This window comes from Apteryx mantelli, chromosome 7 (genome assembly GCF_036417845.1).
Source record: "Apteryx mantelli isolate bAptMan1 chromosome 7, bAptMan1.hap1, whole genome shotgun sequence".
Lineage (NCBI taxonomy): Eukaryota > Metazoa > Chordata > Aves > Apterygiformes > Apterygidae > Apteryx > Apteryx mantelli.
The window spans coordinates 24,455,338-24,482,165 of NC_089984.1; the positions used below are offsets into that span (position 1 = coordinate 24,455,338).

A 26,828-nucleotide genomic window follows, 5' to 3' on the forward strand; every position below is an offset into this window, starting at 1 on the left:
TGTAAACTATTGATATTAATGTAATTGAGTTTGTAAACAATCCATTTGTGGAAGCTAACCTTAGACACTGTATTGACCCAAAATATCTAGTGCGGCTCATCTGCAAAATGAAGCATCAATGCCTGGAATTCATTAAAAGTGTTACATGTTTAATTTTTCCTGCCCTACAGCTCCATTGTCTCGTAAAATTTTTCCTTTGATGTCCCCCACTAAAAGAATTAAAGGAATATTGTAATTGAAATGTCATTAATAATTCACAGGACCCTCCTCCACCAGCAATACATCTGATGAAATATTAATTGAGCTCCACAGACTGACAGTCTGCAGAGGAGCACTTGCCTGTAATTTGAACCACGAGTCCTGATCTTGCTGTAGCTCAGACCTGCCAGGAAGGCAATTATCTGGATGGTCTTGCCCAATCCCATCTCATCTCCCAGAATTCCTCCTGCCTGCTGGCAGTGCAATTCCCAGAGCCACCTAACACCTGTCTGCTGGTACCTAAAACAAGGAAAAAGAAGACGGCAAATGTTTGATAATACAGATCATAACAGAAAGTACTCATGAATTAATCATTTGGTAAGGTTCTTACAGTAACATGCTGGATGTGTGTTTTACATGAGTGCTGTATTTACTAGGTCATACATTTTTGATGCATTTAGACATTACACGTGACATTCATTCTTTATGCAATGCTAAAACATTTCTAATTAAACTGATAGTCACAGTAATTAGAGGGTATTTTATTTCATGTATATTTTAAGTGTTAAAAGTAGCTTGAGAAGCTACTCTAACAAAGCACTATCGTTTCAGAAAAGGAGTCATGTAAGGGTCTAATAAATTGTATTATTTGGAATGTATAACTTGAACTGAAAGAAAAGTTAAGACTTCTATGATGTAGGGACATTACACTCCACCGTGAAAGCAGATCTCATCTGTCAAAGTATGCTTTTTTGTTTTTAAACAAATTAATTTAATAACATTAATCTCTTTCAATAAAGAAAAAAGCCAACAAGACAAAAACGTTCTGGAAAGCAAAACAACAAAGCCTGTTCTAGTGAATGGGATGCTACAAAGCATTACTACGTGAGAATATCAGGGTAGTTACAATTTCCAGTGAAAGACTAGGAATAGAATAAGCAATAATGAAAAATTCATTCCAGTTGGAAGAAATAGATTTGAAAACAATCATTTATGACGACAAGCCAAAAAGGTGCAGATAGGGTGCTTGACTGAGAATCATTTTAGGACATGCTTTTTTATAATGATATGAAATAGTGACAGCAGTAGGAATAATACCCATCTTGAAAAGATGCATTTTAAATTGAAAACAGAACAAAAGGAAAAGAAGCAACAGTAGATTTAAAGAACAATATCAAAGACAATTAACGTGTTGCAGCATTTCTGTGTCTTGTAACTTAGAGAAAAAACAAGGTTACTGATTGTATTTCCTTGATAGCATGCATTCCTGGAGTGGAGAACATGGAATCATAGCTTTCTATGAAACAGAGATTGTTCATTTTAGGGCTTTCTCTTGCACACACTTCAAAATTCTGTTTCATTCTTTGAACAAAGAATATTTAGGAATACTGACAGCTAATGACACCAGTGTCTACGAAGTACTATTAAAATCAATTTATGATGTGAGCTGTCTTTATTTAGATGAATGTTGACACAGGAAAAAAAGGACTGAGTAGTTAGAAAAAGATGATTAAAGAATACATCTAATGGTTCAGACATCATTACACAATATGCTGGTACCTCAAATGTACTATACCAGGAAGCCCTTAAAACAAACAAACAAAAAATCCCCACCCTTTTATTAGGGTGGAATTCACCTTAAAAATGAAAGAATCTAAAAACAACTATGAAATGTTTTGCAAGATTAGCTGTGATTGGGATAAGATACTCCTGTTACTATATCTTTCTGAAGGCCAGAACATTTTCCAATGAAAATATTAAAGAACTGGAGAAAATCTTAATTCCAATCAGAAGCTGCTCCTCCAGACTAATACCCAGCACATATCTTCAAAAAACAACCACTCAAAATTCCATTATATTATTTTGTATTATTTCTTAGGATTACACCCAGTGTTTGATAGCTAGTTGCATTTATAAGCATCTCTCTTCCACTCCCCCTCTCTCTGCAGAAAGTTTCAATAGAAGATAAAATTTGGGAGAAATTCTGCTCTAAGTATAACTAAAAATGGAAAAAAAGCAGGTACTTTCACCAAATGCATTCAGATGAACAAAATACAAAAAGTGTATAAGTAACTACTACTAACCATAATAGGTCTAAATAAGCACATCAGTAGATGATAATTTACCAGGAAAAGTTTTGAAACCTGTAACTAAAAGAATTCAGAACTAATTTTTAAGATGGAAGGAGAATAGCAAGAGTCACGCTACCTTCTATAAAATCATGTTTTTTTAAAACAACAGAAAATGAAAACGTCAAAGCATTTTGGTTTGCAACACTTCCTTTTCCTAAGTCAATCTGGTGCGCTATCATAAACCTGCAGAAGCTTTTCAAAGAAGCCTGAATAGTAATTAAGACTTTTATACCTTTCATACTTCAAGAGTTCTGAATGTTATTCATCATTAAGGAAATAAAGCATCCATCCACAGCATCTCTCCATTCCCTATGCAGGAAATCTTGTGTATGCTCTACACAGATTTCAAGACTATTTAAATATAGGGCTTTAATTAACTGCATAGATTTTTATTCTCCCTTTTCTGGATGCAATACTAAAGCACATTCATGAAGCTGGATAGATTATTTCAACTCTCAAATCCTTCTAATACAGGAATACTCTATGTCAGTCCAGAGATGAATATCCTAGAGCATATCAAACAAAACCAGAAAAACATTTTTAGAGACCATCTTGTAAATACAGTTCCAAAACTCTGGGTAGACAGGGCCCATCTATATGGCTCTAGACAATTTTTGATGCTGTTATGCTTCACCTCTGCTGAAGACTGATAGCATTTGCACCCATTGCGCCAGAGTAGTTTTTACACAAACTTCCACCCTAAAATAATCTTACTGAAGTACACCTCCTAACTAAAAACAGTCTTACTAGTTGCATAGCCTTCTTTTTTTAAACATATATTTTCTATTATGCACAGGAAGGATGGAAATGATTCCACACAAAGTACATTTTCAAAATTTTTCAGTTATAAGCACCTCACAAAATGATGATAAAGTATATTTTTCTCAAGGACATAGTATTAGTTCAACTGACTTAAAAAATAAACAGAGAAAAACATTAGCTTGTGAGAACACATAAATTAAGGTGCTTTGTTATACCAGTTCTTTGTTTAATCATCTAGGCTTGCAATAATTGCAACTATACAAAAGTTTAAAAAGTCAAAAAATCATCCTAATTCACTTTTAAAAAAAATGGTTATACAAGGAGATAATCAAGGCTAACTCCTTAATCTTCTGCTTTTGTTGCACTAATTTTATATTTTTTTCATTCTAAAAATACCGTGCAAGTCTAATAAAAATGCTGCTTGGTCTTCCAAATAGTTGTTTGGATTGCATTTTACATGAGTAACCATGCTATGATTAATACTTAAAATTCACTGCTGTAGCTAGCAGTGTTTAGTTACACTGTCACTAAGACAACCTGCATTTCAGTTGTATCAGGAAAATCAATTACTGAGAGCAAGTAATGAAGAAAGATGATTTCTTGTTTATGCACAACTTCTCTTAGGCTTGGTGCAGACAGTGTAAGGCAAAGCTACTGAGTTAGCCTTGCTCACTAAGTTTAGTTTTGTTCCACAGTAGCACTAGTGGTCTTAGCTTAGTACATCTTGCTGAATATTCTTCAGAGCAGACAAACATACAAGGAAGAAACAGATCATCCCCTTTAACAGGCTTACCAGAAAAAAAGAACTTAAGAATCTATTATTTCTAGAAGTGCAAGCTAACTTCTTTGGAATTCAATTCATCAGTGCAGAAAGATCACTTACAGTATAGTGATGCACACCTCCTTGGGTCAATATACTTCCATCTTGTGTACTGAACTTGGTCAGAACTCAAAATTTAATGCCTATTGACTCTGAGCCTTCCTACATTGGAGATTTCAGCATTTAACTTACAAGTCAGACAAATCATTCAACTCATTTGATCTTTCTAACCACTTAGGAAGTTTTGCCAACTGACTCTTGTTTGCAGGGATACCCTTCATTAGTGAGGCTGATACCTCCAAGATTAATTTTTAGTTGTCTGCCTCATTTCAATTCCCTTCAGATTGCTCAGACCACGCATCCGTTCTCAGGATGATTATTTCTGCAGAACCTTTGCATAAACAACTGTAGACCACATATTGACTGCACAGGGTCCTGGCAACACAATCATTAATTCAATTCCATTTCAGAGCCAGTGCTTTGCTTCTGAAGAATTACAGGACAACAGTAATAATTTCTTTGAGGTTAAGACTAAGTGGCCCTGTTGAAAGGGATACCATGCATGCCTGTTAGAAACCATGGCTACCTACAACACTAATTGTAAGGTTTTAGAGTTAGCTTTTTGAAAGAGAAGATGGTTTTCCTGCAGTATGAAATGCTGCCAACAAAAATGAATTCAAGCAAATGATGCATCAAAGTTAGAGAGAGATTATGTAATAAGTTAACTTGTCTGAACTGTCTTTTGTAAATAGTTTACTGAGATGAAGCTGAGTTGCTTGAAAATGTCCCTGAACACAGTCTCAAAAAAAAAAAAAAAAAAAAAACCAAAAAAAACCAAACCAAACAGCAGTCCTATCCAAATCTGTGATGCATCATTAAACAACCAAAGAATGCATTGCATAGCAGTTGTCCATCTACTACAGGAAATAAGAATGCACTCTGTTTTTGAACATTTTGCCCACTGCAGTTTTAAAGAAAAACTATTTTATAATATGACTTATAAAACAACTTTTCAGAAAAAAGTTGTCCACTTTTTTTGCTGGCAGAAAATTTCACTCACTCTATCCAGTCACAGAAACACCTATATTACTTATTTTCATTTATTACAACTTGCCAGCTCTTTATCTTCAATTTAAAGTTATTCTCTCTCCTCTCCACACTTGAATTAAAAGAAAACTTACCAACAAAAGAAAGCATTTACAGAAACAGACATGAACAGCCTCTCAGTCCTTAGTTTACTAACATGTATTTCATAATATTTTCACAAGTCAGTCATTAACTGTATTTTTATATAACTGCATTTAACTTTTAATTTCATTAAGTTCTTTTTGTGCTTGCAATAAATGAGTTTTTGAGGTTTGCTCCTGCAACTTTTTTTTATAGAAACAATCCTACTGAAACCTAAATGATCATTCTCTGAATGAAAGTTGCAGCAAAGCGCGTCTGGAAATCATCACCACTGTTACTCCAATATTAGTAGCATATAGCTGTGTTTGCATAACATTAAAGTGTACAATACATACTTAAAAAGCTTTTTGAAGAGAAATCCTGGTACTTTGAAACCCTCTTCAAATTCAGTATCACTTTCATCAGAAAGTTCCTCAGCCATGTGATGTTCTTTGTCCTTCAGACCTTCTTTTTGCCACCTCCTGGAATGACACAAGGAGTCAACATTTAATTATTGCAATTAAAAGATACTACATGAAAACTAAACTGAATCTTACACCAAGCAGAAAACAACAAATAAATATATTCTGGGAAGATGACATGCATTTAAATAGTAACATGCTGAGGAGAGTTATAATTACGCAATTACAGGCCCAAAAGATTGACATGCTAAAAAGAGCATGCACTCTTGACTATTAGGTTATAAGTCTTCAGAGTTTTATAGATAGTTACAATTTTCTACAGGCAGAAATACTAATACAATGGAATCAAAGGTTAACACTATTAAAAGAAATTGGACATCTTAAATCCATAAACCCCCATTAAATTCAGTAAGGCTTGTTATTCCAAGGTAAAGACATTTTTTATGAATTTAACTAAATACTTAAATAGTTTCCTTCATCTAGAGGAATGTTACAGTAATGTATAATCTTTACAGAGGGCTCACCTGGCAATATCACTGTCTTTGGGGTGATGTCCTCCTCTAAAGCTGTTAAGCAGCCATTGTTAAGAGAGCAAGTATTCTGAGCTTTTGAAATTACACAGTGATTTCAGGTATGCAGCCTAATTGTTGTATTTGGAATCTAGGCAGTCTGTAGAATTACCTTTTTCCCTCTTCCAGAAAAAGTACCGGAGGACTGTCAACACCCAAGGAAATTATGGCCTCATTTTTGTTTTAGTGAAACAAAACCATCTACCTGTAATAGCAAACTGTACACTTGCTGCCAGCTGGAGGAACAGACTCAGTATTGACCAAATAAGTATGAAACAATCAGTTGCACTTCATGAACAATTTGGGTTTTGCTAGAATGCTCCCACAGAAGCGCCATCCACTGTAGCCAAGCTGAATTTGTATAATCTGACAAAATTCCTACATAAACAATTGTTAAACTATAGAACAGATTGAAAACTCACCCTCATGCTACTGCTCTGGGTGCAGCACAAAAGCAGCCATATTTCATCTAATAAAAGGTTGCCATGTTTGTACAGACTGAATGATTTGGGTACCCCCTTACAGACATTGTAGACATATTTATCTTCCTACCAAAATCCTCTTCTCTCCCCAGTGAACAGTCTCTCCTTCCCCAAACAGGCCAGTAAACCAAGTGTGCACTGTTGTCTAAGTCACTGTAGACATTATTACCTGAATACATGTTCCTTACTCATAACTAAAGATGCCAACTGGACTGATGCTTGGAAGGAGGAGCCCTGATAGTCTACAGGCATCCAAAATATAAGACATGAAGAGTGAAACTGTGTGAAAAAGCCATAAGTAGTAGTGATGGGATGAAAAGAAGCAAGTGAAAATTTAGGCCAAGAACTAAGATAAGCCTTCTAGCATTGAAATTTACTGTATTAAGTTACAAAAAACAAAACAAAACAAACCCTCCCAGGTGACACGCTGGAAAACTCAGTTTTTAATCATTCAACTCTGCATTGAAGAAACAGCTAGAGAATACACTCTAAAACAATCGTGCAGTGGCTGGACAGAGGAGGACTTAGCAGGCTGCAACAGTTTTCCAGTACACCTCCAGTTTCTGAATGACAGTCCTTACAGGTGAGAGAATAAACCTGTTTTCCCCTTGGTAACATTCTACCTCTCCAGCCTACCCACTATGCAAACAGCTCCCTGTTGGCTGGACAGCCATGGTAGCAAATAAAATTGCAGCATAATTGATTAACAGGGTTCTTAAAAAAGAAAACAACACCATCCTGTGGGGAAAAATATTTTTTGAAGTTATTCATCCTTCTTTTCCTATAAAGCTCTCCATTTCCCTCAAGCATTTGAAGATACAGTTTACCTAGACGTTGATATGCAAAGTATAATGCATTTCCAGCCTTGCTACAAACAATCCAAAGTGCTTTAAGTTTATGGTCTAAGTGAGTATCTTATGTTTTCAGAGCTACTAGTCCAATTTTATCTATGCCTGGAAAAAGAAGCATCATCATAAAAAGGTCAGTTAACTTATGGCATAAAGTTGACAGTACCACCAGCTACGGAAAAAAATTTAAAAACAATTTTATGTCCTGACTTAATCAGTCAAAGTAGAGAGATATAAGTAACTGTTTAGACATTTCTCAATCAACTGTCTGTAAAGCACCTACCATCCTCGACACTCCACACTTTCAACTATGGAAACAGAGAAGACACTAAGACATTTTAATCATTGCTCTAAATCTTTAAGACTTCGCCCATGCCATCTAGCTAAACCATGTTAAGAATGGATACCACTGGCGTAATGACACATACAGTGCTGTAACTGTTTCCAGCCCAATGAGTGTCTTCTCCACTAGTTAAAAATCCTCTCAGTTAAAACAGTTTAAAATAAAATGTGATTGAAGTTTTCTATCTTGAACACATTCATGGGGGGAGAACAAGGGGAATGAAGCTCTAGTGTCTCCCCTCTTATTTTTAACTAAATAAGCAGTTCAGCAGGCAATTAAACCAAAGAAACCTATCTTTGTAAGGACATATATCCTGTGTTTGCATTTTGTGGTAGGAAATAAGATGAAAACTCAAAAAGAGACTGCTCCCACTGTTAGGTTATTCAAAATCACCTCCCTCAAGGATCTGAAAATTCTCAATACAACTTAAGCTAAAGCTGTGTTTTTCTCAGTGGCAGCATTAATAGGGTCTCTCTTCCTTTCCTGACCACCTACTTTGGGAAAACTTGTAGGAACTTTATTTAAAGGCTTCTGTGTCTCTGTCAACTTTTTTTCTTTCTTTTTTTTTTTTTAAACTTGGGTTAGGAATAAGAGAAAAGGAAAGAAACACAACACTGGATACACAAAGAACAATTGTACACTCTTTGTTTTCTCATCAAAGCTAATTATGGCAGTTTTATAGATCAGCCTTTTACTTGTCTTTTGAGAAAATACTTACAGTCTGCTTTTAAGAACCCAGCCACAAATGAAGTATTTTGGTCCTGCTTTATTTAGTGAAAATAAGCACTAACATCTCCAAATATGTGCAAGTTGCAATAACTGTCAAACTTGGCTGCACTGAAAAATTAACCAGGAACACACAATACTGGACAGGTTTAGAGAGCCGGCTTCACTTGAAAAATATTTTGTCCCTCTTGCTTAAGTCACTCTGCCTTCAGAAGCAAAAATCACAATGAAGAGAAATAACAGTATATGCAGGAAAAAACAGGTGAGACAAAGACAGCTTATATTTTTCAGATTAAAACTGATGGGTTGCTAATATTTGTATGTGGGCACTCAGACTGCTATTATTTCATTAAGTGAAATCAACTTTCTAAATAAAAAAATTCCAATTATATTAATTCTAATTAAAAAAAATAAAAAAGAACTTACTATAAAATATATAAAAGGTCAGAGTTCTCCCCACAGACACTTTAACTTAGCTATATTAACACAGGAATGGAAACCTCAATCTTAGACTAGCAGTCTGTTAAGTGTTTGATTCAGGAAAATAACATTCATGTTCTAGAGGCTAACTCTAGGTCCAAAAAGGCAGATACAATACATTCCAAAGGGATACCATGAAAATGCATTTGTTTTCTTTCTGTACTACAATGTTGTGTCATCAGGCACAGGTGGTCAGTTATTCTGAATTCCAGAAAAAGATCAATGATTCAAACTGACAAATGCTGATAGTGATTGCTTCAGACTTTATCATTACCGGAATTGAGACATGTCTGAATTTGTCAGTTATTTTATCTGACTGGGTTAAAACAAGACTGAAAACAAGAAAGGAAACACTTGGTTATCACACTATAGTCAAACCATTGCAAATTACAAAGCTTCTGAAGTGACAGCTAGGTGAAGAAACCATATTAAAATCAAATTAAATAAATACAGGTGACAAACAGGGCAGTAATTTCTGCAAGAGTCATCCTCTAATTCTATATTCCAGTACGTATCACCACTAGCCAACAGTGAAACTTCATTCTCCCCTGGGAAGAAACAGATTGCCCTCTAGCGTACATTAGAAAAAGTGATCCAGAAACAATGAAGAAGAAACTTTCCTTAGTGCGATTAACAAAAGCTGATAGTTGCCCTGGGCTTAGCTGTCAATCATCATTGGCAAGAATTTAGTTACTTCACCTTAATTTAGCTGATATATCTTTTAGAATTATTAGATGCCTAGAAAATCAGTACATTTAGAATTTGAGTTAAGTTATGCTCTTAACTTTCCTAAAGAAATGTTTCTTTGACACACACTGTATCTGTTATTTTACTGTAGTGCATAACTACAAGAACCATAGAACTGAAGGTTCTGGTGCTACATCTCTATCATAGGTCTGTTCTCCCCACCAAAAAAAGAACCAGTTCAAATGAAGTAGCAGCAATTTGTTGTTAATGTCACAATAAAAAAATTGCAAAACAGGAAGAAGTTATCCAGTTTTTGAAAAGTTGTGAACTTAATGTAAACCACTGTATTAAGGTATAGTCTACAGCAAAACTTAATTATCTTCTTTAAAAAAAGTGTAAATATTCCTAATGACTGAAGCAATGGGAGGACAAACACTGTTTCCTGGAGCAGATCAGATAGTTGCCCAGTCTGGTCCTCCATGCTTCCACAGATGTCATACTTTGGAGGGAAGAATAGCAGTAGCATATATATTTTACTTAATTACAGAGTAACATATTGACCTAATAAGAAAATGCCTTACTAATCTCCGTTAAATCTTATTAGCATGCCGAAACAAACAAGAAACACAGGTTTTACTGTATTAAAGTTTCTTGAAAATACAAGCATGACCTTTGAGAAATCTACTTTTATATTGCCCATGGTCACTAACATGGGTATGATTTTATCCTGCAAGTGCAGTATGAAAGCCATATATCACACAATTAAATCTTTCTTAATGTAGGACTGTGTTCAGATACTAATCTCATTTCCCACTTATTGCAATACCCAAGAAAGAAATTCTACATCCAAAACACAGTAATGAGCACAATTTGATTTAAAAAAAAAAATACAGTCAGGAACCAAGCTGAGTGTTTAATATAGTTTGCATTTTTGAAGCACAATATGTTTTCTATTTTAGACAGCTAAGAATCCCTTACAGATTATTATAATTTGCTAAATTGAGGCATTCAGCATTACTTTTCTGATCTAACTTTTTATGGTCTATATGGGTGGATTTAATTGGTACATCCTAACAGATGAAATACATGCAGTTAGTAGCACAAGTCTCTGCAAGTAAATTGAGACTGATGTAGACAATTACACACTTGAGCTTAGAATGAAAGGTGTACTCAGTAAGTGAGCCAAAATATATCTTCATTTGTGTCTTGGCTTTGTCATTTTAAAGAGCAGTTAGATGCTCTAAGAAAATGTCTTCCAGGAAAGGTAATATTTAATCATTTTTTAATTTATAACTCTGAAACATTGAAAGATTCAGTGACTCAGATACTTCAAAGACAGCTAGCACATGAAAACTGATCTAATCAGAAGAAAATGCAACTAATTTTTTGGCCAATCCTTGCTTTTGGTTTGATTGTTTGTATCAACTGTTCTGTATACTGATAGCCACAACTTCCAGCAACTCAGTCTCTTGGATGTCACTTGGGAAGCATGGAAAGAAGAAGCTTTTTGAGTCTTGTGTGCAAGCATTTGACAGCAATTGAATGAAAAGCTATCCAAATAGCTGTACTCCACAAACTATACAAAACAGACAAGAAAATACAGATTCAGCACTTATCTCCCACAACATGGCATATAATTCCTTCCCTGAAGCAGTCGGCAGATATGTACTGGCAGCTGCCATGGGGATAGTGACTATAAGATCTCTGAAATGCTTTTTTAACTCCAAGCTATTACCTCATGTAGACATTGTATTAGTGACACCCATAATACAACACATTGATTAACTGCATTTATTATGAGCAGCAAAAGTTATTCAGTTATATTTTTATTAAATGCACAGGAAATTTTTGATAAGTATGCAGAAGGGAAAAAAAAAAAAGAATCTTGACAGATAGTCTTGACAGACTGCAGCTTTCACATCTGCAAAATCTTCAAAGAGAGTAACCTAAGAAAATCATGCGGTAGTCTTGTTGCGAATCTGACAAAGGTTTATTTCCTGCACATTTAACCTGCATAAGTTACTTGTATCTTTTGATTCTAGGTAGAAGAAGCCAAAAAAACAGGTGCAGTTCCACTCATTCAACAATTTTCAAAGAAATTGTTCTGTCATGACCTGACAGTTCCACAAGACAAGAGGCAACATGCTAACACTCCATCAGCCCCAACTTTGAACACTTCTAGACCAAAACAGTCATGCTGCACACAACAAAATATACAACTGACATCTGGCTGTTGATGGAGATCAAGCCTCTGAGACCTTTAGCTTCAACCTAGGGACTGCTTACCTAATCCAGGCCTCTGGATTCAGCTGGTAACAGCCAGTATGAAGGGAATGACGATCGACCTTTCATCAAATCCTAAATCTAAATGCTTGAGAGTCTCCTACTTATTTACTTTACCTCTTCATAATCCTGATTTTCCTTGCTATTGTTCATTATTCTTGCTTGATATAACTCATCTTAGATGTTAACCTCTTCAGAACAGAGTATTTTTCCCTGCGTGTCTGCACAGCAAAAACTACTCCAATTACAGCAACTAGAGAAAGGCAAGATCATGTAATCTAAACAAGGACCTGCACAAGGAAAAAGAACTAAAGTTACTTAGAGTGTGAACTGAATTCTGTATAGCTAACTTTCTTTTTTACTATCTCTTGATCACATCTTGCTTTGCGTGACAGGCTTACTGCTGCAGAGTAACCTTTGGAATGAAAGGAAAGAGCTCAGTGCTCCCACTTGCCTGCCCTGTTTACTGCAGAAATACCAGCTCCTATTCCAAAACAGTCTCTTGTTCTAGAGATTCTTAGCAGTCCCACAGTTAGCTAATTATCATGCTTTAACAACATCACAGTATTTTCCCCTTGACACAGACCAATCTCTTCAAGTCCCATCCCTGAAAAGTTTTAATGTTAAGGAAACTCATTTTCAATCTTTAAAAGTGTAGGACTTTATTCAGAGCCCAGCACAAGACTAAATGTTCAGAAAACTAAAGTAATCCTAAAGGATTTTCTCCTGCTCTCTCTGGGGTAAAATATACTATAATCTCACCATTCATTTGCATTCAAAAGTAAAACTGACACGAAACAAGACATAAATGTAAGCAAATGACAGCATTTCTATAGCATTCTTAATATGTTTCTTAATTCACTACATTTTATTTTCTCATGGCATTTCCCATAATGAAGATTACCTGGGGGTGTCAGCATAAAAACGTCAATGTGGACAGCTGCAGCATAACAGCTACAATAACTGTAGCTATGAAAATTTTAAGAGATGTAGTGTTTTGGTGGCAATTACAGTTATTGATATTTCTAAAATTCATTTAGGCTTTTATTGTAACTTTAGTAACCAAAAGAAATGTAGTCTATGATATGACTTTGCTAAGGATAAATTGTCACAATCTTAATGTTATTAAAAAACGCATTTGAATGAATTTAAACTGTGAGTCATATTAAAACTTTCAATCAAAATAAATTACTCTTGATGAAAACACTGAATTAAAAATGATTTAATATTGGTCTAACTTAAATGTGAGGAGAACAGTTTTATTCAGTAAAATAGTAAATATCTTACCAATTAATAGAATTAATTTTTGTTAATGCATTCAATAAAAAAAATTATTTTTAAACCTATGAACCTTGTTCAGATTAACTTCTTGCTCAAATCTCTCTGCTCCCAAGAGCAGTAAACTATGTTCTAACTTTGAAAAGCAGCATCCTGGAATTGCAAGCCTATTGCCTCAATCAGCTCCAGACCTGCCCTGGTAATCCGAGATCTGAAAGCAAAGTTAGGCTCTTCCTACCTAAGGTTTCGTTATCAGCAATAACAATTCTATAACTGGAGTTGTAGTGAGCACCTCTGCTTTCAGGAGAAACCTCTTCTTCCAGCAGTTCAGGTTCTCACCATGGGAAAAGATGAGTGTTAATACCTTTTCTTCTTGACTCCTTCTCTTCTCTTACACCACTTCATTTAAATTCACAAGCTTTTATATTTCTGTGGAAACCTAATTTGATTCTCCCAAGCATTAACTAGGTTCTTGTGCTATGGCCTTATCACTACATCAATCAGCCCTTCACTAACAGCCCTAACGTCTATTGTTCCTTCTACTCTAGAACAGTGGTTTTCAAGTTGGAAGCCATGAATTCTGGAGGACTGTAAACTAGTTGAAAAAGACATTCACAAAAGATAATTAAAAGTAAGCAAGTTGAAGGTTATTATATGAGGTTCAACACTTACACTAGAAAAGAGACAAAATGCCACTGGTTAGAGAACAATTAAACAAACAAAGCAACCATTTTAGTGAACTTGATCTTTTGGTTCCCACTGTGGCCAGAAATATCTCTCAACTTTACTGGCATGTCTAATTAGCAACTTAACAGCTGAACAAATTAGATGTCACTTCCTTGTCCCTTAGAATGTTTTCTAGGCAGTTGTGAAAATGGAAACATTGCAGTCTTCTTGTTAGGAGCTCAACAGATATGAAAAGATCTCAACATCACATTGTAGCTACAGAGATGCCATTAATATCTGGGTTATACAGCTTTCATAAATCACCAGATTAGCAACAAGTCTTTCAGCTGCCATTTTTAAAAGTAACTTGTGTTCCTGACAACTTAGTTATATTTTCCCACCTAACTATACTAGTTTATTTAATACAATATGCTGTCTCTTCTTAGAAATCTTACTAAGTTTACAACCTTAGGTCATCATAGTAGCAAAAGACACTACTACTACCACCATCACCACTACACCTCTTTAAATAACGACATTTTTACCATCACTCTCATCAAAAACAAGAGGAAAAAACACTGTCAAACAGGACAGCTCTTTTTAGGCTTAGGAATAATAGCAACATAAATGTCCAGTCCTCACTACTTAAATCATCCACTATAATTTATGCAAGAGATATTACGTCCTAATAATCAAATAATATAGGCTTTAAATCTTTCCAGTATAATTTTTTAAAAAATTAAATCTGAGATCCATTTTATATTGACTGTCAAGTAAATATGTTAGCCAGACACTTTATAAGTACTTAGGAAATTCATTCTGTGCCTGAAGAGAAAGCTATGAGTTTTGTGGGAGGATACGCTCTCCTTACAAAACAAAGTGGCTGAAAGTATGCTCCGATAAATTCATCTATGAAAGTACGGCTAGCTCTACACAACAACACTGATAACAGTATGTGATCACTGTAACTTTCACTTATACAAAAAAGTAAAAAACAGTTCTACCCAACTGAGCATATCGTAATGAGCACAGGTACACAATTAAACAACATCTGATTAAAGAGTATACACATTTGACATAAGTTCCCCTCTCTGTCCTTATACAAAAGGAAATAAAAGTTTATTTCATAGCATCTTCTAAGACAAGTTCTGCTACAGACAAAAACTTCCTGTGGCTTCAGATTTCAATAAACTAACATATTCTACAAAAATAGTATATAACTACCATTTGTTCAAGTTATTTCTTCTTCATTAGCACAATTAACTAATTAAAGCAGAAAACTAAGAATCCCATCTCAACCTAAACCAGACTTCTCTCATATTGTGTAAAAGTACCCTCCCCTGAAGAATCACAGTCTGTTTGTACTGTAATTTTACCTATCAAATGGAAAACATGACATTTACTACCTTTCAAAAATATATGATCTGCAGATGAAAGCCCTACTTAAGTAAATGGTAATTCAGCCAAATATATTGTTTTATATACTCTACTTTGGTCATATTCACAATTTTACAAACAACAAACACTGATATAGAAATAGCATATTATTGAAGGTCACTATAACAAACAGAAAAATAAAATAGCAAAGTCCTTATAATTAAGACGTACATCTGATTCCTGTTAGAGGGCTGTGATGATTCTGACCGCCTCATTTCCCTTATTTCAATTCCTAGCAGTATATTACAGACATTGCCTTTACATGTGCAACATCATTTGTTAAAGTTACTAATAAAAACTTCTAGGACTAACCTTAGTCTCTGTTTATAATAGTCTTCATCTCCATCATCTCTCCATCTCTTTATTTTGCGCTTCCCTACTGTATGCTCTTCTTCCTCCTCAGAACTTGGAAAGAAGTCAGCATCATCTTCAGCTTCTTTAAAATCTCTCTTCACCAAATACTTTCCTTTTCCTGACAAAGTCCTAAGTTCATAATCAGAATCATTCTCAGCATGAGAAGATGCCTGCTGTTCCTCATCTTCTGCTGCTTCTGGATCAAAAAGCTCCTCATCAGGTACATACTCAGACTCTCCACTATCATCATTCTGTTCATGCCTCAGCTTCTCCTTGGCCTCAAGGTATTTCTTTTCTTTTGGAATCCCTGCTTTTGACTGAATCTGAAGGGCACGCTTCTGAAGTTTGTTCATGTGTTCTTTTAAGCGCTTATCTGTTTTTGATAGAGTTCTCGCTTTACTCCTTTTCTCCTTTGTGATGGATGTGGGAGATGTGCGCTGAACATTTTTGGCTTGTGCTTTCTTCTTTGCTCTTTTCAGAAGTGATAGCTTCTTCCTTTCAGATGACAGCTTAGCTTGATCTGCTAAATACTTCTCAAAATCAGATGTTTCATTTAGCATTAACTGCCGTGGCTGTCTCTTTGGCTTCTGAGGTATTTTAGTTCCAAAAGGAGTCATCTGGCCAGTACGAATAAGCTCTTCCCACTCTGTTTCCTGAACTGGCATAAGCATACTGCCAAGATGCAGTGGACCTGATGATGGCCCAGGTTCTATAACAAAAATTGGAACATCCAGTTAACACCTTCTGAATAACTCAAACACAACAACAAGTTTGTTTTCAAGCTTCAAATGCATGCAGTTCCGTTTTTATATACAACATAAAACTCGAAATTAACATCACACAGAATATGAGAAGAGAAATTCACAAAAGGGGAAAAAACAACAAAACTGAAGGCTGAAATAGATTGTAACTTTAACTTCAAACTACTTCTCAAACTTAACATAGGAAACATTACACCCATTATCAAAATGCAAATGCTTCTGAAACAATACATACCAGCAAGAACTACCATGAAATAATAACCCTTAATGCCACATGTACTATTCTAACGCACTCCTTATGCTTTCAGTTCAACCCATGTCATGATGTTCAGCGAAAAAAACACTGAGTTCCTATATGCAGTAACACTGTTCATTTTTATTTTTATTATTGATTTTTCAGTCTTACTTGTAGGCTTGAAATTTGGCATTTCCATTTACCACACCAGGACATGGACACAAATCTTAAGAAACACATAAAAGACTATCTTCCCAGATACTTAGGAAAAAATAAAATAACCCAAAAAAGCAAACAAAAGAAAAAAACCTCCCCAACCCTCCCCTCAAAAAATACACAACCAGAACCAAAACCACCTTCCTACTCTACAACACTAGTATTTATATTATGAGTTTAAAAGCCAGATTGGCTGCACAGTACATTGCCATACAAGAGCATTTTAGTCAAATTGCATACAGTCATTAAATGTATAAATACATACTTAATGCAAAATATAATTAGTGAAACCAAAGAGGGGGAAAAGTTCTGGAATGCAGGGAGTTGACGAGGAGCTCCAGCTTGAAATCTATTATTAGGGTCCAAAACTTCAAAATAGCTATACCAGAACCACCGGCACGGCATACTACCGTATATGGTTCAATTTCATGCACTGTATTTATCACCAAAATAAGTTTAATGAGAAACAAGGCTGCATCAGACATGAAACTCCTCCCTGCCTACCCCTCATTTCCCCCGCTCCCCCCAAATTCTCAAACCATTGGAATTACTAAACTCCATTTCTTCTGTCTGGGATTCCATTCATATCTTAGCTACATTTCATCATCATACCAGATATCTTGAGTTTTACTGCATGAACCTGTGTAAAAACAAAAAGCCTCAAGATGCTTTTCTACTAAGAAAAGTTTACAAGGGTTTTGACCCCTGTAAGTTTTTCTGAGCTAGAAGAAAACAAGAGCTCCATGAGTTCTGGAACCCACTCCAGCCACATGTCTGGAACTACTGGCAGCACGCTGAGGTTACACCTCTGCAAAGAACACAGCCTAAGGGGGAGGCACAGATGTCAACAGGGTGCAAGCTTGGCCCTTGGAATACTGCAGATCAGTGATGGTGGGCAAGATATGGTCGAGCTGGAATTACAAAATCCAAGCTGTGTTTACAGATGGCAGCAAGAGAGAACACATACTGAAGTACATTTGAGCAGGAAACACTGAGACAACAAATACTCTACTCATACGAAGCCTTTCCTTAAAAAAAAAAAAAAAAGTGCAGCCTGACAAAGAGAAGCACTTCCCCCCTCCATTTCTAGTGATATTTCCCAACAATATGAAAAAACAATTTTGTTAATGCTGATTGATAGCATTCAGCATATAAAATGTAATTCAATCAAGATGTTAGTCATCTTTATCAAATTAGCTGTGAAAATTGTTAAGATTTCCAATTTATTAAGCCCGATACTCTAATGTGCATCAGCCATCCCTACTGAGCTGAACATGGATTAACTTCCATTTTTTAAAACTTCCCATGTGAATATGACAAGATCTGCAATTCTGCAGGTGCAGAGAATTAAGTGTTCTTAAATCTCTCTTTGAAAACAAACCACTGAAATTTCCTCCCATATTGGCAAAGATCTTGCCAATTAGCTTCAAACTACAAAAGGTAGTTTGTACATCAAAGTAGGACGGGACACACTGATTTCAACTTTCCCCCATACCTTCATCATCCTCGATTTCAACATCATTAATTTCATCAAGAATCCCTGTTCCAGCAAGAATTGCTTGGAGTCGCTTTTGCTTTGCTTTGATCTTCTTTAACTGTTGCTCCTTGAATGACAAGCAGGTACATCATTTAATTTTTAATCTGATTTATAAACTTGCTATCCTTTTAAACAATTCTCAAGTTATTATGTTTGCAGCATTTTCCACCAGAAAGTCAAATTCAAATGTTGACAGTATCCCTTTTGGAAAAAAAAAAAAAAAAACATGAAAAAGGGTCACCACAATACTTATAGGGCACTGCCCCACAGAATGCACAAATGTGGTGTGTATGATCATCCTTAGATATGCACACAGTAAGGTCAGATTGCTCATACACACAAATTTGAATTTCACATGCACGTTAGGCATTTTGACGTCCATCTTGTGAGGTCATTTTATGAATGCGTGGATTCCAGTAAAGCCCATTAAAGTGGGCTACTGAGATGCACAGAGAACACAAAAAAAATTGTTCTTAATTTGCAAGATTTGGCTACTATTTAATAAATTACTAAAGCCAGCTATAAAATCTAGTAATATTTACTATCGTAAAAGTTTTGAAATGCTTTGTTAGAAAGAAACTGATACTTTAAATCAGTCATCTTAATAAATGTTTGTTAACTCAGGAGTAGCTAATTTAATTGCAAAAGCTACAAAGTGAAATGCTTTTGAAAAATAGAAGTGAAAAAAATTCAACATTACAGCTGCTGTAACAAGCACAGCTCATTACTGTTATGGAAATGAATTCCACTTAGCATTTCTGCTACACCTTTTATCCAACCCTAATACCCTCAACTGCATATTTACCAGCAATGTTTTGATTCTTTGGTGGTGTTCCAAACCCATAAAGGTTAAAGATCAAGTTTATGTCAAAATGAACATTTTTGTGGAAGAAAGATTTACTAGCCTGCCCATGCCTTCATGCAACACTTTTCAAACTACAAAGGGTGAGTGTACTTGTGTACGGTACAATATACATCCCCTGTGTATGCGCTACTATCCTTGCTACCACAGTATTTATGTTATAAAACACTCCCTATATGACAGCTCTAAGGAAACAGCTGTCTTGCAATAGTCATTAATGTCCATTTTGTCTCAATAAGAGAAGATCTCATCTTTCTTTCAACAGTTTTTTAAATATTGGAAAAGAAAGAATACCTAAAGGAACTTTTACATGAAAAAACTAGCCCAAGAAGTCCAGCTTCAAATAAAGCACCTGATTCCAAACACACTGTATAATGTAACCAAACTCTTGAGGTTATTGGGACCACTCTTATAACTTACAGATTCTATACAGAGATAAATTTTTACACTTAAGGACTGTCAGAGACAGCTAACAACAGACTCCCAATCAGGTCTGAATTTCATCTGCAACTAAAGCCTGAGTAAGTTACTTCAAGTAATATGAAGACAAAATATAAAAGGTCCAATTACACGATCACTCTTCAGTGTAAGTCTGGTTTAATGCGTCTTTACCCACTATCTCCAGCTACTTGTTCCCAATACCATGCTGTAGCTCAGTACCTTCCCCCTCACTGCCTTAATTGGCCAAATGGGAAGCACAAAGTTATCAGAGTTGCTGAAATGATCAAAATTAAAAAGAAAAAAAAGAATGAATGGGTCAGTGGCAAATGGCCTAAGACTAGGAAGAAGTGTCTGGAGGCAAAAGACAATAACTTTTTCAATCAGGTTGATCATCAGAGAAAATATTAGGGTGCATTTCCCTGAAACAATGAGCTCCATTCCTGACAATGAGAAGTTTCCTTTTCCTCAAGTCTCCATTTTCCTATTCACAGCTGTGTATGTCCATTGCTTACCTTATACTGACACCTACTAGATTCCTCTACAAGCTCTTTTAACTTACTACTTTGACAGAAAAAGGCTGGAGAAGTTTCTGCCAAATCAGTGAGTTAAAATGGCTCACAGAAGGGAATGATGAACACTTGTACAAGGATACAGCAATGACAGAGGATTAGGGAAAGGAAGGTGGGGACTGAAGACTGTGACAGCCAAGACTTAGATGAACTATTAAATCATGCCCTAACAATGCTTTGCTAATGCTCCAAATACTACCAGGAGGGATTTAATTAAATCAATGCAAAGTAGTTTTCCAAGCAGGTCCTGGAACTTCAGTTGCAGAGTATGTTCTGAAACTCAGAGTAAAACAAACATAGCTGGCCCTCCCCTCAACTTCACATCTTTAAATTAGATATGAACATTTTTTGGTAGAAAATTGAACCATTAAAAAAGAGAAGGAACAGCAAGTTTAGACTGACTCTGAACTAGATTATTAAGCATGAACTAGATGACATAATCCAAATCTTAAACCAAAATACAAGTTAAGCAATGTCAGCAGGAAATTAACGTAATCTAATCACCTTGTTATATTTTTGCCGTTTTACAGAATCTAGTTTTCGGTTTACATCTTTGTTTGTGGCAGCTTGAGGTGAAAGTTGCTCAATAATTTTATTTATTTGTTTCAGAGATATTGTACACGATCTGAAAAACAAGAAGATTGCAATGTACTGTTCAGCTCTAGTAAAGAAAAAGAGTTTAAAATTATTTTAAATAATTTTCCAAATTATGCAAAAAGAGTTAATTGTCTGCACTACCTGCAAAGCAACCATTATCCCCCCTCTATGCAAAAAATAGCACTACACAGTCTCTAGCTGCTAGTGGGCAGATCATTTGACCACATCTATCTCTTCAAAATTCTGCTCATTTTAAAAACATACAGTTTACAATCCTTTCCTCAGCTTTGCTCTCTGCAAATCTACTCCTAATTTTCTTTAATCTGGATTCTATCACTCTGCTGTTGAGATGTATTCTACCAGCTTCCCAGGTATCATTTGCTGCTCCCTGATTTGTCCATTCTCTTTCAACACTTTTGAACCATCTCATCTTTTTTTTCTCATCTCTTTTCAGGCTTCTTTTTTGCTCTTTAAAGTACACCATTCTCTTGAAAGTCTCTTACCTTTTTGGCTGTTGTCTCCTTGGCCCTACAGTCCCTTACCATATATTGCTACTGTCCTCTTTCACAACGCTTTATTTAACTTTAATTAAAGTTGAAGAGAAGTAAAAACGATTGGTGTGGATGTCATCTCATCATGTACCTTTTACTATGAACTTGGTGCCAGCTACTTAAAAAAACCACACTTCTCACCTGGTTTTACCCCCAGCCATTCATTCACAACATTCTAGGACTCTTATCAACTCCATCATACTCTACTCTCATATCTTTATTTTTGCTGGTCCCTCTGCTCAACAAATCAACTAAATCTTTGCCTGTTTTCTCCAAAATCATCTTTCAGACTTGCACATTGCATCCCAGTCAGAAGAGGTTCAACAGGTCTGCTCAAATCATTTGCATCTCCACATGTAAATCCCTTATTAAGACTGTAAGTGGACAGTGAAATAGAGAGGTAAGAAAAAGATCACAGGATGTTTTTAAAATAAAAACAGGAAAAATATCAACTAATTCACAACACTGTGCACCTCTCTTTGAATAACTACATAATCTAATTACAATAGTTACATCACTCCATTCTTCTTCTCAGAAGCTATCTACTCCTTACCTCCTTGCAGTTACATAGCATTTGAAATTAGGCTCCAGTTTTGCAAAGTTACTTAATCTCACATCTCCCCATGCAAACTGGAAAATTAATCAAGTGCATAAAATTAAGTATATGCATAGGAAGAGAGCTATGCAGGAGCTGACATAGGTATTGGAGGTGTACTGTATTCCTGAGCACTAAAAAGCAACATTAATGCAGTACAGTGAAACAGAAGCACAAGTAGAATTATTTACCTGCATTAGTTCACACAGTAATTCTAAAGTGAAATTAGAAACAGAAAGGAGGACCTAAGGTCAAAATTCAAAGACTTGTGACTGCTATCCCTTGAAGTTTTTTACTGACAACATACCCAGTTAAGCATTTGATTCTTTGAAGTTCTTTGTACAAGAACACTGATGATATGGAGCCATCCAAGTCACATAAAGCACATAACCAGAAGCAGATAACCACATGAAACCTACAGAATGGGAAAAATGGCACTTTTTCTGAATATAACTTTGAATGATGGAGTACAATGCAGTTCTTAACTGCCCAGAAAACAGTAGACAAAGCAGAGAAAGAAGACATGCTCTATTCCTTATGTCTCTATTGTCCTGTTGCATAACTGAGTCAAACAGTCAAATGATACCAATGCTTCACTGATCATATATACATATACATATTTTTAAAGGTGGGTGACTCAGGACAGGAAACATGATCTAGTGGTTGCAAAACATCTCCTCCTCCTCCAGCATTTAAAAACCTGAGACACTAAACATCATTAGATACCAGTAGCAGAAAGTAACAGTAAGAAAGTACACAAAACTTACCTTAAGTCATCCAGCACTGACTGATATTCTTTCTCTGCATCAACTGTTCTTGTTGCTTTGTTAGCTTCATTAATTGCATGATCTACTTGCTGCAGGACTCCTTGCTCCAATACATCCTGATCATAGACATCAACTCCTAAACCTTTGAGCTCTGCAGCCTGAGCACTATATGAAATAGACTGAATCTGCTGCCTGTTGATATGTAAGAGGGGTTGTCCTCTTCTGGGAACCTCCAAAGGAGCAGCCATAGAAGTGGATGGCTGATTAGCAGAGCTGGGAATGCCAAGACTATTACTCTGGTCATCGCTACAAAAGCCACTTTCTTGTTCAACTCCCAAATCTTCAGTATTATGCAAGCAATTATTGCTTGCAGTGGTAACAAGGTCTTGTTCTTGGATATTGCCTGGCAGGCGGCTGTTGTCTTTTGGCATCCTCTGCTCAAACACAAGAAAGAATGATAAAAATCAAGTCATCACGAGAAGGTTCCTGTACACAAAATTCCTCAGAGAGACTGCGCTCAAATAAAAGCAAGCAAAGCAAAGAGCATGTTTCTTTATGATCAAATTCTTATTTCTAAATACCTAGTAGTCTGTTCCTCCATATGTCCTCCTTCTCCCAAAGGCTTCTCCAAACTGATTTTCACAATCAAAAAGTAGCAAACTACCTTGAAGACAACTATACAGGATATTCCTGGTATCAACACAAATAAAATAACCAGTAACAATTGTTCTCCTTGCCAGAGATTGGTCTGGGTCATGCAGATATACAGTTGAATTTCAAAAAAATACTGCTAGATGCAACACAATACATCTGAAAACTGAAAAATACATGCTCTAGATACAGGATGAAGCTCTGGCTTAGAAAACACTGATATTTACTGCTTACTGTAAACAGCTCAATGTAAGTTTTCACAGGAGTGGTGTGGTATGGCAAAATGGTCAAGGTGACTCTGGGATGCAGAAAAGGGGATGAGTCAGGTCTAAATAGGGAAGTGGTTTCGCTTCTGTATTCAGCACTGGTAAGAATATAACTAAAAAAACATATTCAACTCAAATATTCACCCTCTTCCCTTTTGACAAGATGCGAAAACATGAGGTAGATATAAGAAAGAGCTACCAGAGAAATCCAGAGATCTCCAGTGCTTCAGTGCAAATGTTACAGAACTCACTTTACCAGAAAGCTGAAAGGAATCCTGACCAGTTAACAAAAAACAGGCAAGATGTTTGAAAATGGGACCAGTGAACTTGCCAGCAAAAGCACAGCCAAGATCCACTGGCTGTAGACTGAAGTTTCATAAATTCAGCCTTATAGTAGAACATAATTTCCTAACAACAAAGATGCTTTAACAGTGAAATGACTTACCAAGGCAAGCACAGAGCTGGTTCTGCTTGGAGCCTTTAGGGTGAGGCTGCTTTTTAAAAGGATGTATTTCTGATCAGCTTTAGGAAGAAACCAGTTTTATTAATTTGCAGGAAAACATCAATTAGGCAGGTGGGCTGCAGTAACCTTTCCTTGCATGGCAGCCAGTGGATCTGAGTCCCAGCTCACCCCTTTCTTCCACCAGCTCCAAACACACGCAGTAAGTTTGGCCCTGCATTCAGACAACAGACACCATTAAAGCCTCGTGCACCGGCCAGTTTCCCGCTAGGGACCCGGGACCACATTTCCCTCCCGCTGCCTAGACTGATTTCCAAGTTAATGTATTTCATCATCTCTCGGCAAGCCCGGAGCCGGCCGGGGCTGGACGGGACAGCGGGACAGGCCCGCGGGCGAAGGGCTTCCCCCGCCACCGCCACACGACGGCGAGGCCCGCTCGGGACGGAAACGCGAGGGGTCCCCGGGGGCGCCGCTGGCCCCCGCCGCCGCGGGAAGGGGGGGCTAACCGGCCGCCCGGCCTCTGCCCGAGCCGGGCAGGCCGCCGCTCGCGGCCGCGGCGACCGGCGGCGGGGCCGTTGGCGGGGCCCGCGCGCGCGGGGGAGAGGGCGGGGGAGCGGCACGAGCCGCCGCCGGGGCCGCCGCGGGGACTCACCTCTCGTCCGCAACGGGACGCCGCGGCGCACGGCGCATGCGCGGCGCCCGCCACCAGCGCGTATCGACTCGACCGCCCACGTCTAGCGCCTCGTTGTTTCGCCAGCGCGCATGCGTCACTTCCGCAGCGCGTCACACGCGTTGGTGACGGAAGGGACGGCGGCAGGTGCGCGCGTGTGGCCCAGCGGGCGGGCGGGGCGGACATGTTGTGGGCTGAGCTAACGGCTCCCCGCTGTGGGTGGTTCCCCGCTTGGGGGTCTGCCTGGCTCCGCTGTGAGTGGCGAAGCCTCGCTAGCCCTTCCTGTGTGCCTGGGGCCGTCGTTTAGCGTGGTCCCCCTTGCCCTGTGACTTGTGGACCCCTGTTGTGGGATACCTGCTGGCGCTTTGTGTTGCTTGCTCTGATGCCCCAAATGGCGTGGTGCTCGGCCTGGGGCGAGGAGGCATGGGCCCCGATGGCAGCAAGGAGAGGGTTTTGGGGGAGCAGCAGAGCTGTGCTGTCCCCGGGGACAGCCGGCAGCTTCTAACCATATTCACGGGCCACCAGGCCTCGTTACTGTGGTTTCACCAGGCAGTGCATGGGGCCAGCTCAGGGCTGCTTGCCTTGACACCCCGGCCCACAGATCACCTTAGGCAGGTTGGCCCAGAGGTGTTGCTTGTTGGCAGATGTGCCTGCAAGGCCAGAGCCGCAGGAGAACTGCTTAGGGGGCTTATTTGAATAGTTTTGTTCTTCAGCAGGTTACTGTGCAGTGGATTAACTCAGGAGAGAAAACGCAATCTAGTGGTTGCAAAATTAGCCCAGGACTCAAAAAATCAGTGACATTGAGGTAGTCATATGACTTCATTGCACCAAGGTCCTTCCTGGGTAAAATGAGAGTAAAGGATGCTACACTAATTCATGGAAGTTAGCAGCAGGATTAGTTACAGGCAAAGTAAAAAGTTGCCTAGACAAGTTGACTTTTATGGCACAGGAAAAGGATAATAGCTCTGCTGCCTACTGGCCTCTGCTACAGCAGCAGATGCTTTGTTTTTCTCATTACATTTTCTCCAGGCCTTCACTTGCTTTCCATTATTTCTTTCCCCTTCCTTCTACCTCTCAATTCTAATGGCAGAGTCCTGGACACACCGCCTCCTCCTTTGGACAGCAGAACTGAATTTTATTTGCTGAGAACTTTGGGCCAACTCTGAAAGGATAAATACAGATTAGATTTGAAAGTATTTTGCTAATACAATGCTGATGCAGCTAGATTTGAACTCTTGGCTCCAAGGGAGAATTTATGTGATTCAATTTGATCACGGAGTTGCTGTATTCTGCAACTCCCTTTTAGTTGCCCTGTTCTGTGTGGTCTTATTGTCATCTCTTTGCAGTGAGTGCCTTGAAACAAGATGCAGATTTAAAAAAATCTATTACTGTTTTGTAAATTGTTCAGGGATGAAGACAAGGGATATAAAAATAAGTTACAGAATGATGCTATCTTATCCTTCTTGCACTTCCTTTCAACAAAATGGTACAGACCAAGAGAGAAAGAAATCTTGTTCCAGTAATGATGATACATTTATGGTGCACCTTTGATTGAAAGAAACCCCAGATCTAACTTGATTAGTCAGCCTGCATGTAGAAGATGTGATCATAACTATGCAGAAATGCCACAACTGTTTAACAGAGAAATAGCAAAGATCAGGCTTGTGTATGACCAGATGTAATGTCATTTTAGTCATGCAAGTTTAAGGATGTAGGTTAGGGTATATAGCGAGAGAAGATTTCTTTATTAAATTAGTAGTGGAGGTGGAAAAAATTGCTCTTTTCAGCAGCAGGTTTCAGACTAGTATGTGATTTGTGATTTTTTTGACTTCCTACTTATGCTCAGCAAAGGCATTGTTTGGTAATCGTGCTTTACATTCTATCCTTACAGCTCTAACAGGACAAGTTTACTAACAAACCTTTTAGAGTTTGATAGCATTTCACAGTTTGATAGTACTTTATGTCCCTGAGACTTCTGCTTTTTCCTGCTCTTCCA

At 37.4% G+C, this 26,828-nt stretch overlaps 1 protein-coding gene across 4 annotated transcripts in view; it reads right to left on the bottom strand.

The window, feature by feature from the left end:
• Window positions 1-24,887, bottom strand: part of ERCC6 (ERCC excision repair 6, chromatin remodeling factor) — a 54,717-nt gene extending 29,830 nt beyond the window's left edge. Inside the window, exons 1-9 of one of the 4 annotated variants that reach the window (XM_067300027.1) lie at window positions 24,815-24,887; window positions 24,148-24,376; window positions 22,786-23,219; window positions 22,326-22,433; window positions 20,780-20,900; window positions 18,362-18,470; window positions 15,613-16,363; window positions 5,436-5,561; window positions 340-498 (exon numbers count right to left, since the gene is read on the bottom strand). In XM_067300027.1, coding sequence (XP_067156128.1) covers window positions 340-498; window positions 5,436-5,561; window positions 15,613-16,363; window positions 18,362-18,470; window positions 20,780-20,900; window positions 22,326-22,433; window positions 22,786-23,216 — 1,805 coding nt within the window. In that variant the 5' untranslated portion in view covers window positions 23,217-23,219; window positions 24,148-24,376; window positions 24,815-24,887. Of the gene's footprint in view, window positions 1-339; window positions 499-5,435; window positions 5,562-15,612; window positions 16,364-18,361; window positions 18,471-20,779; window positions 20,901-21,564; window positions 21,603-22,325; window positions 22,434-22,785; window positions 23,220-24,147; window positions 24,444-24,814 lie in introns of those variants that run through there. The other 3 variants (XM_067300026.1, XM_067300028.1, XM_067300030.1) reach the window with 3 other exon arrangements.
• Window positions 24,888-26,828: the final 1,941 nt, after the last annotated feature.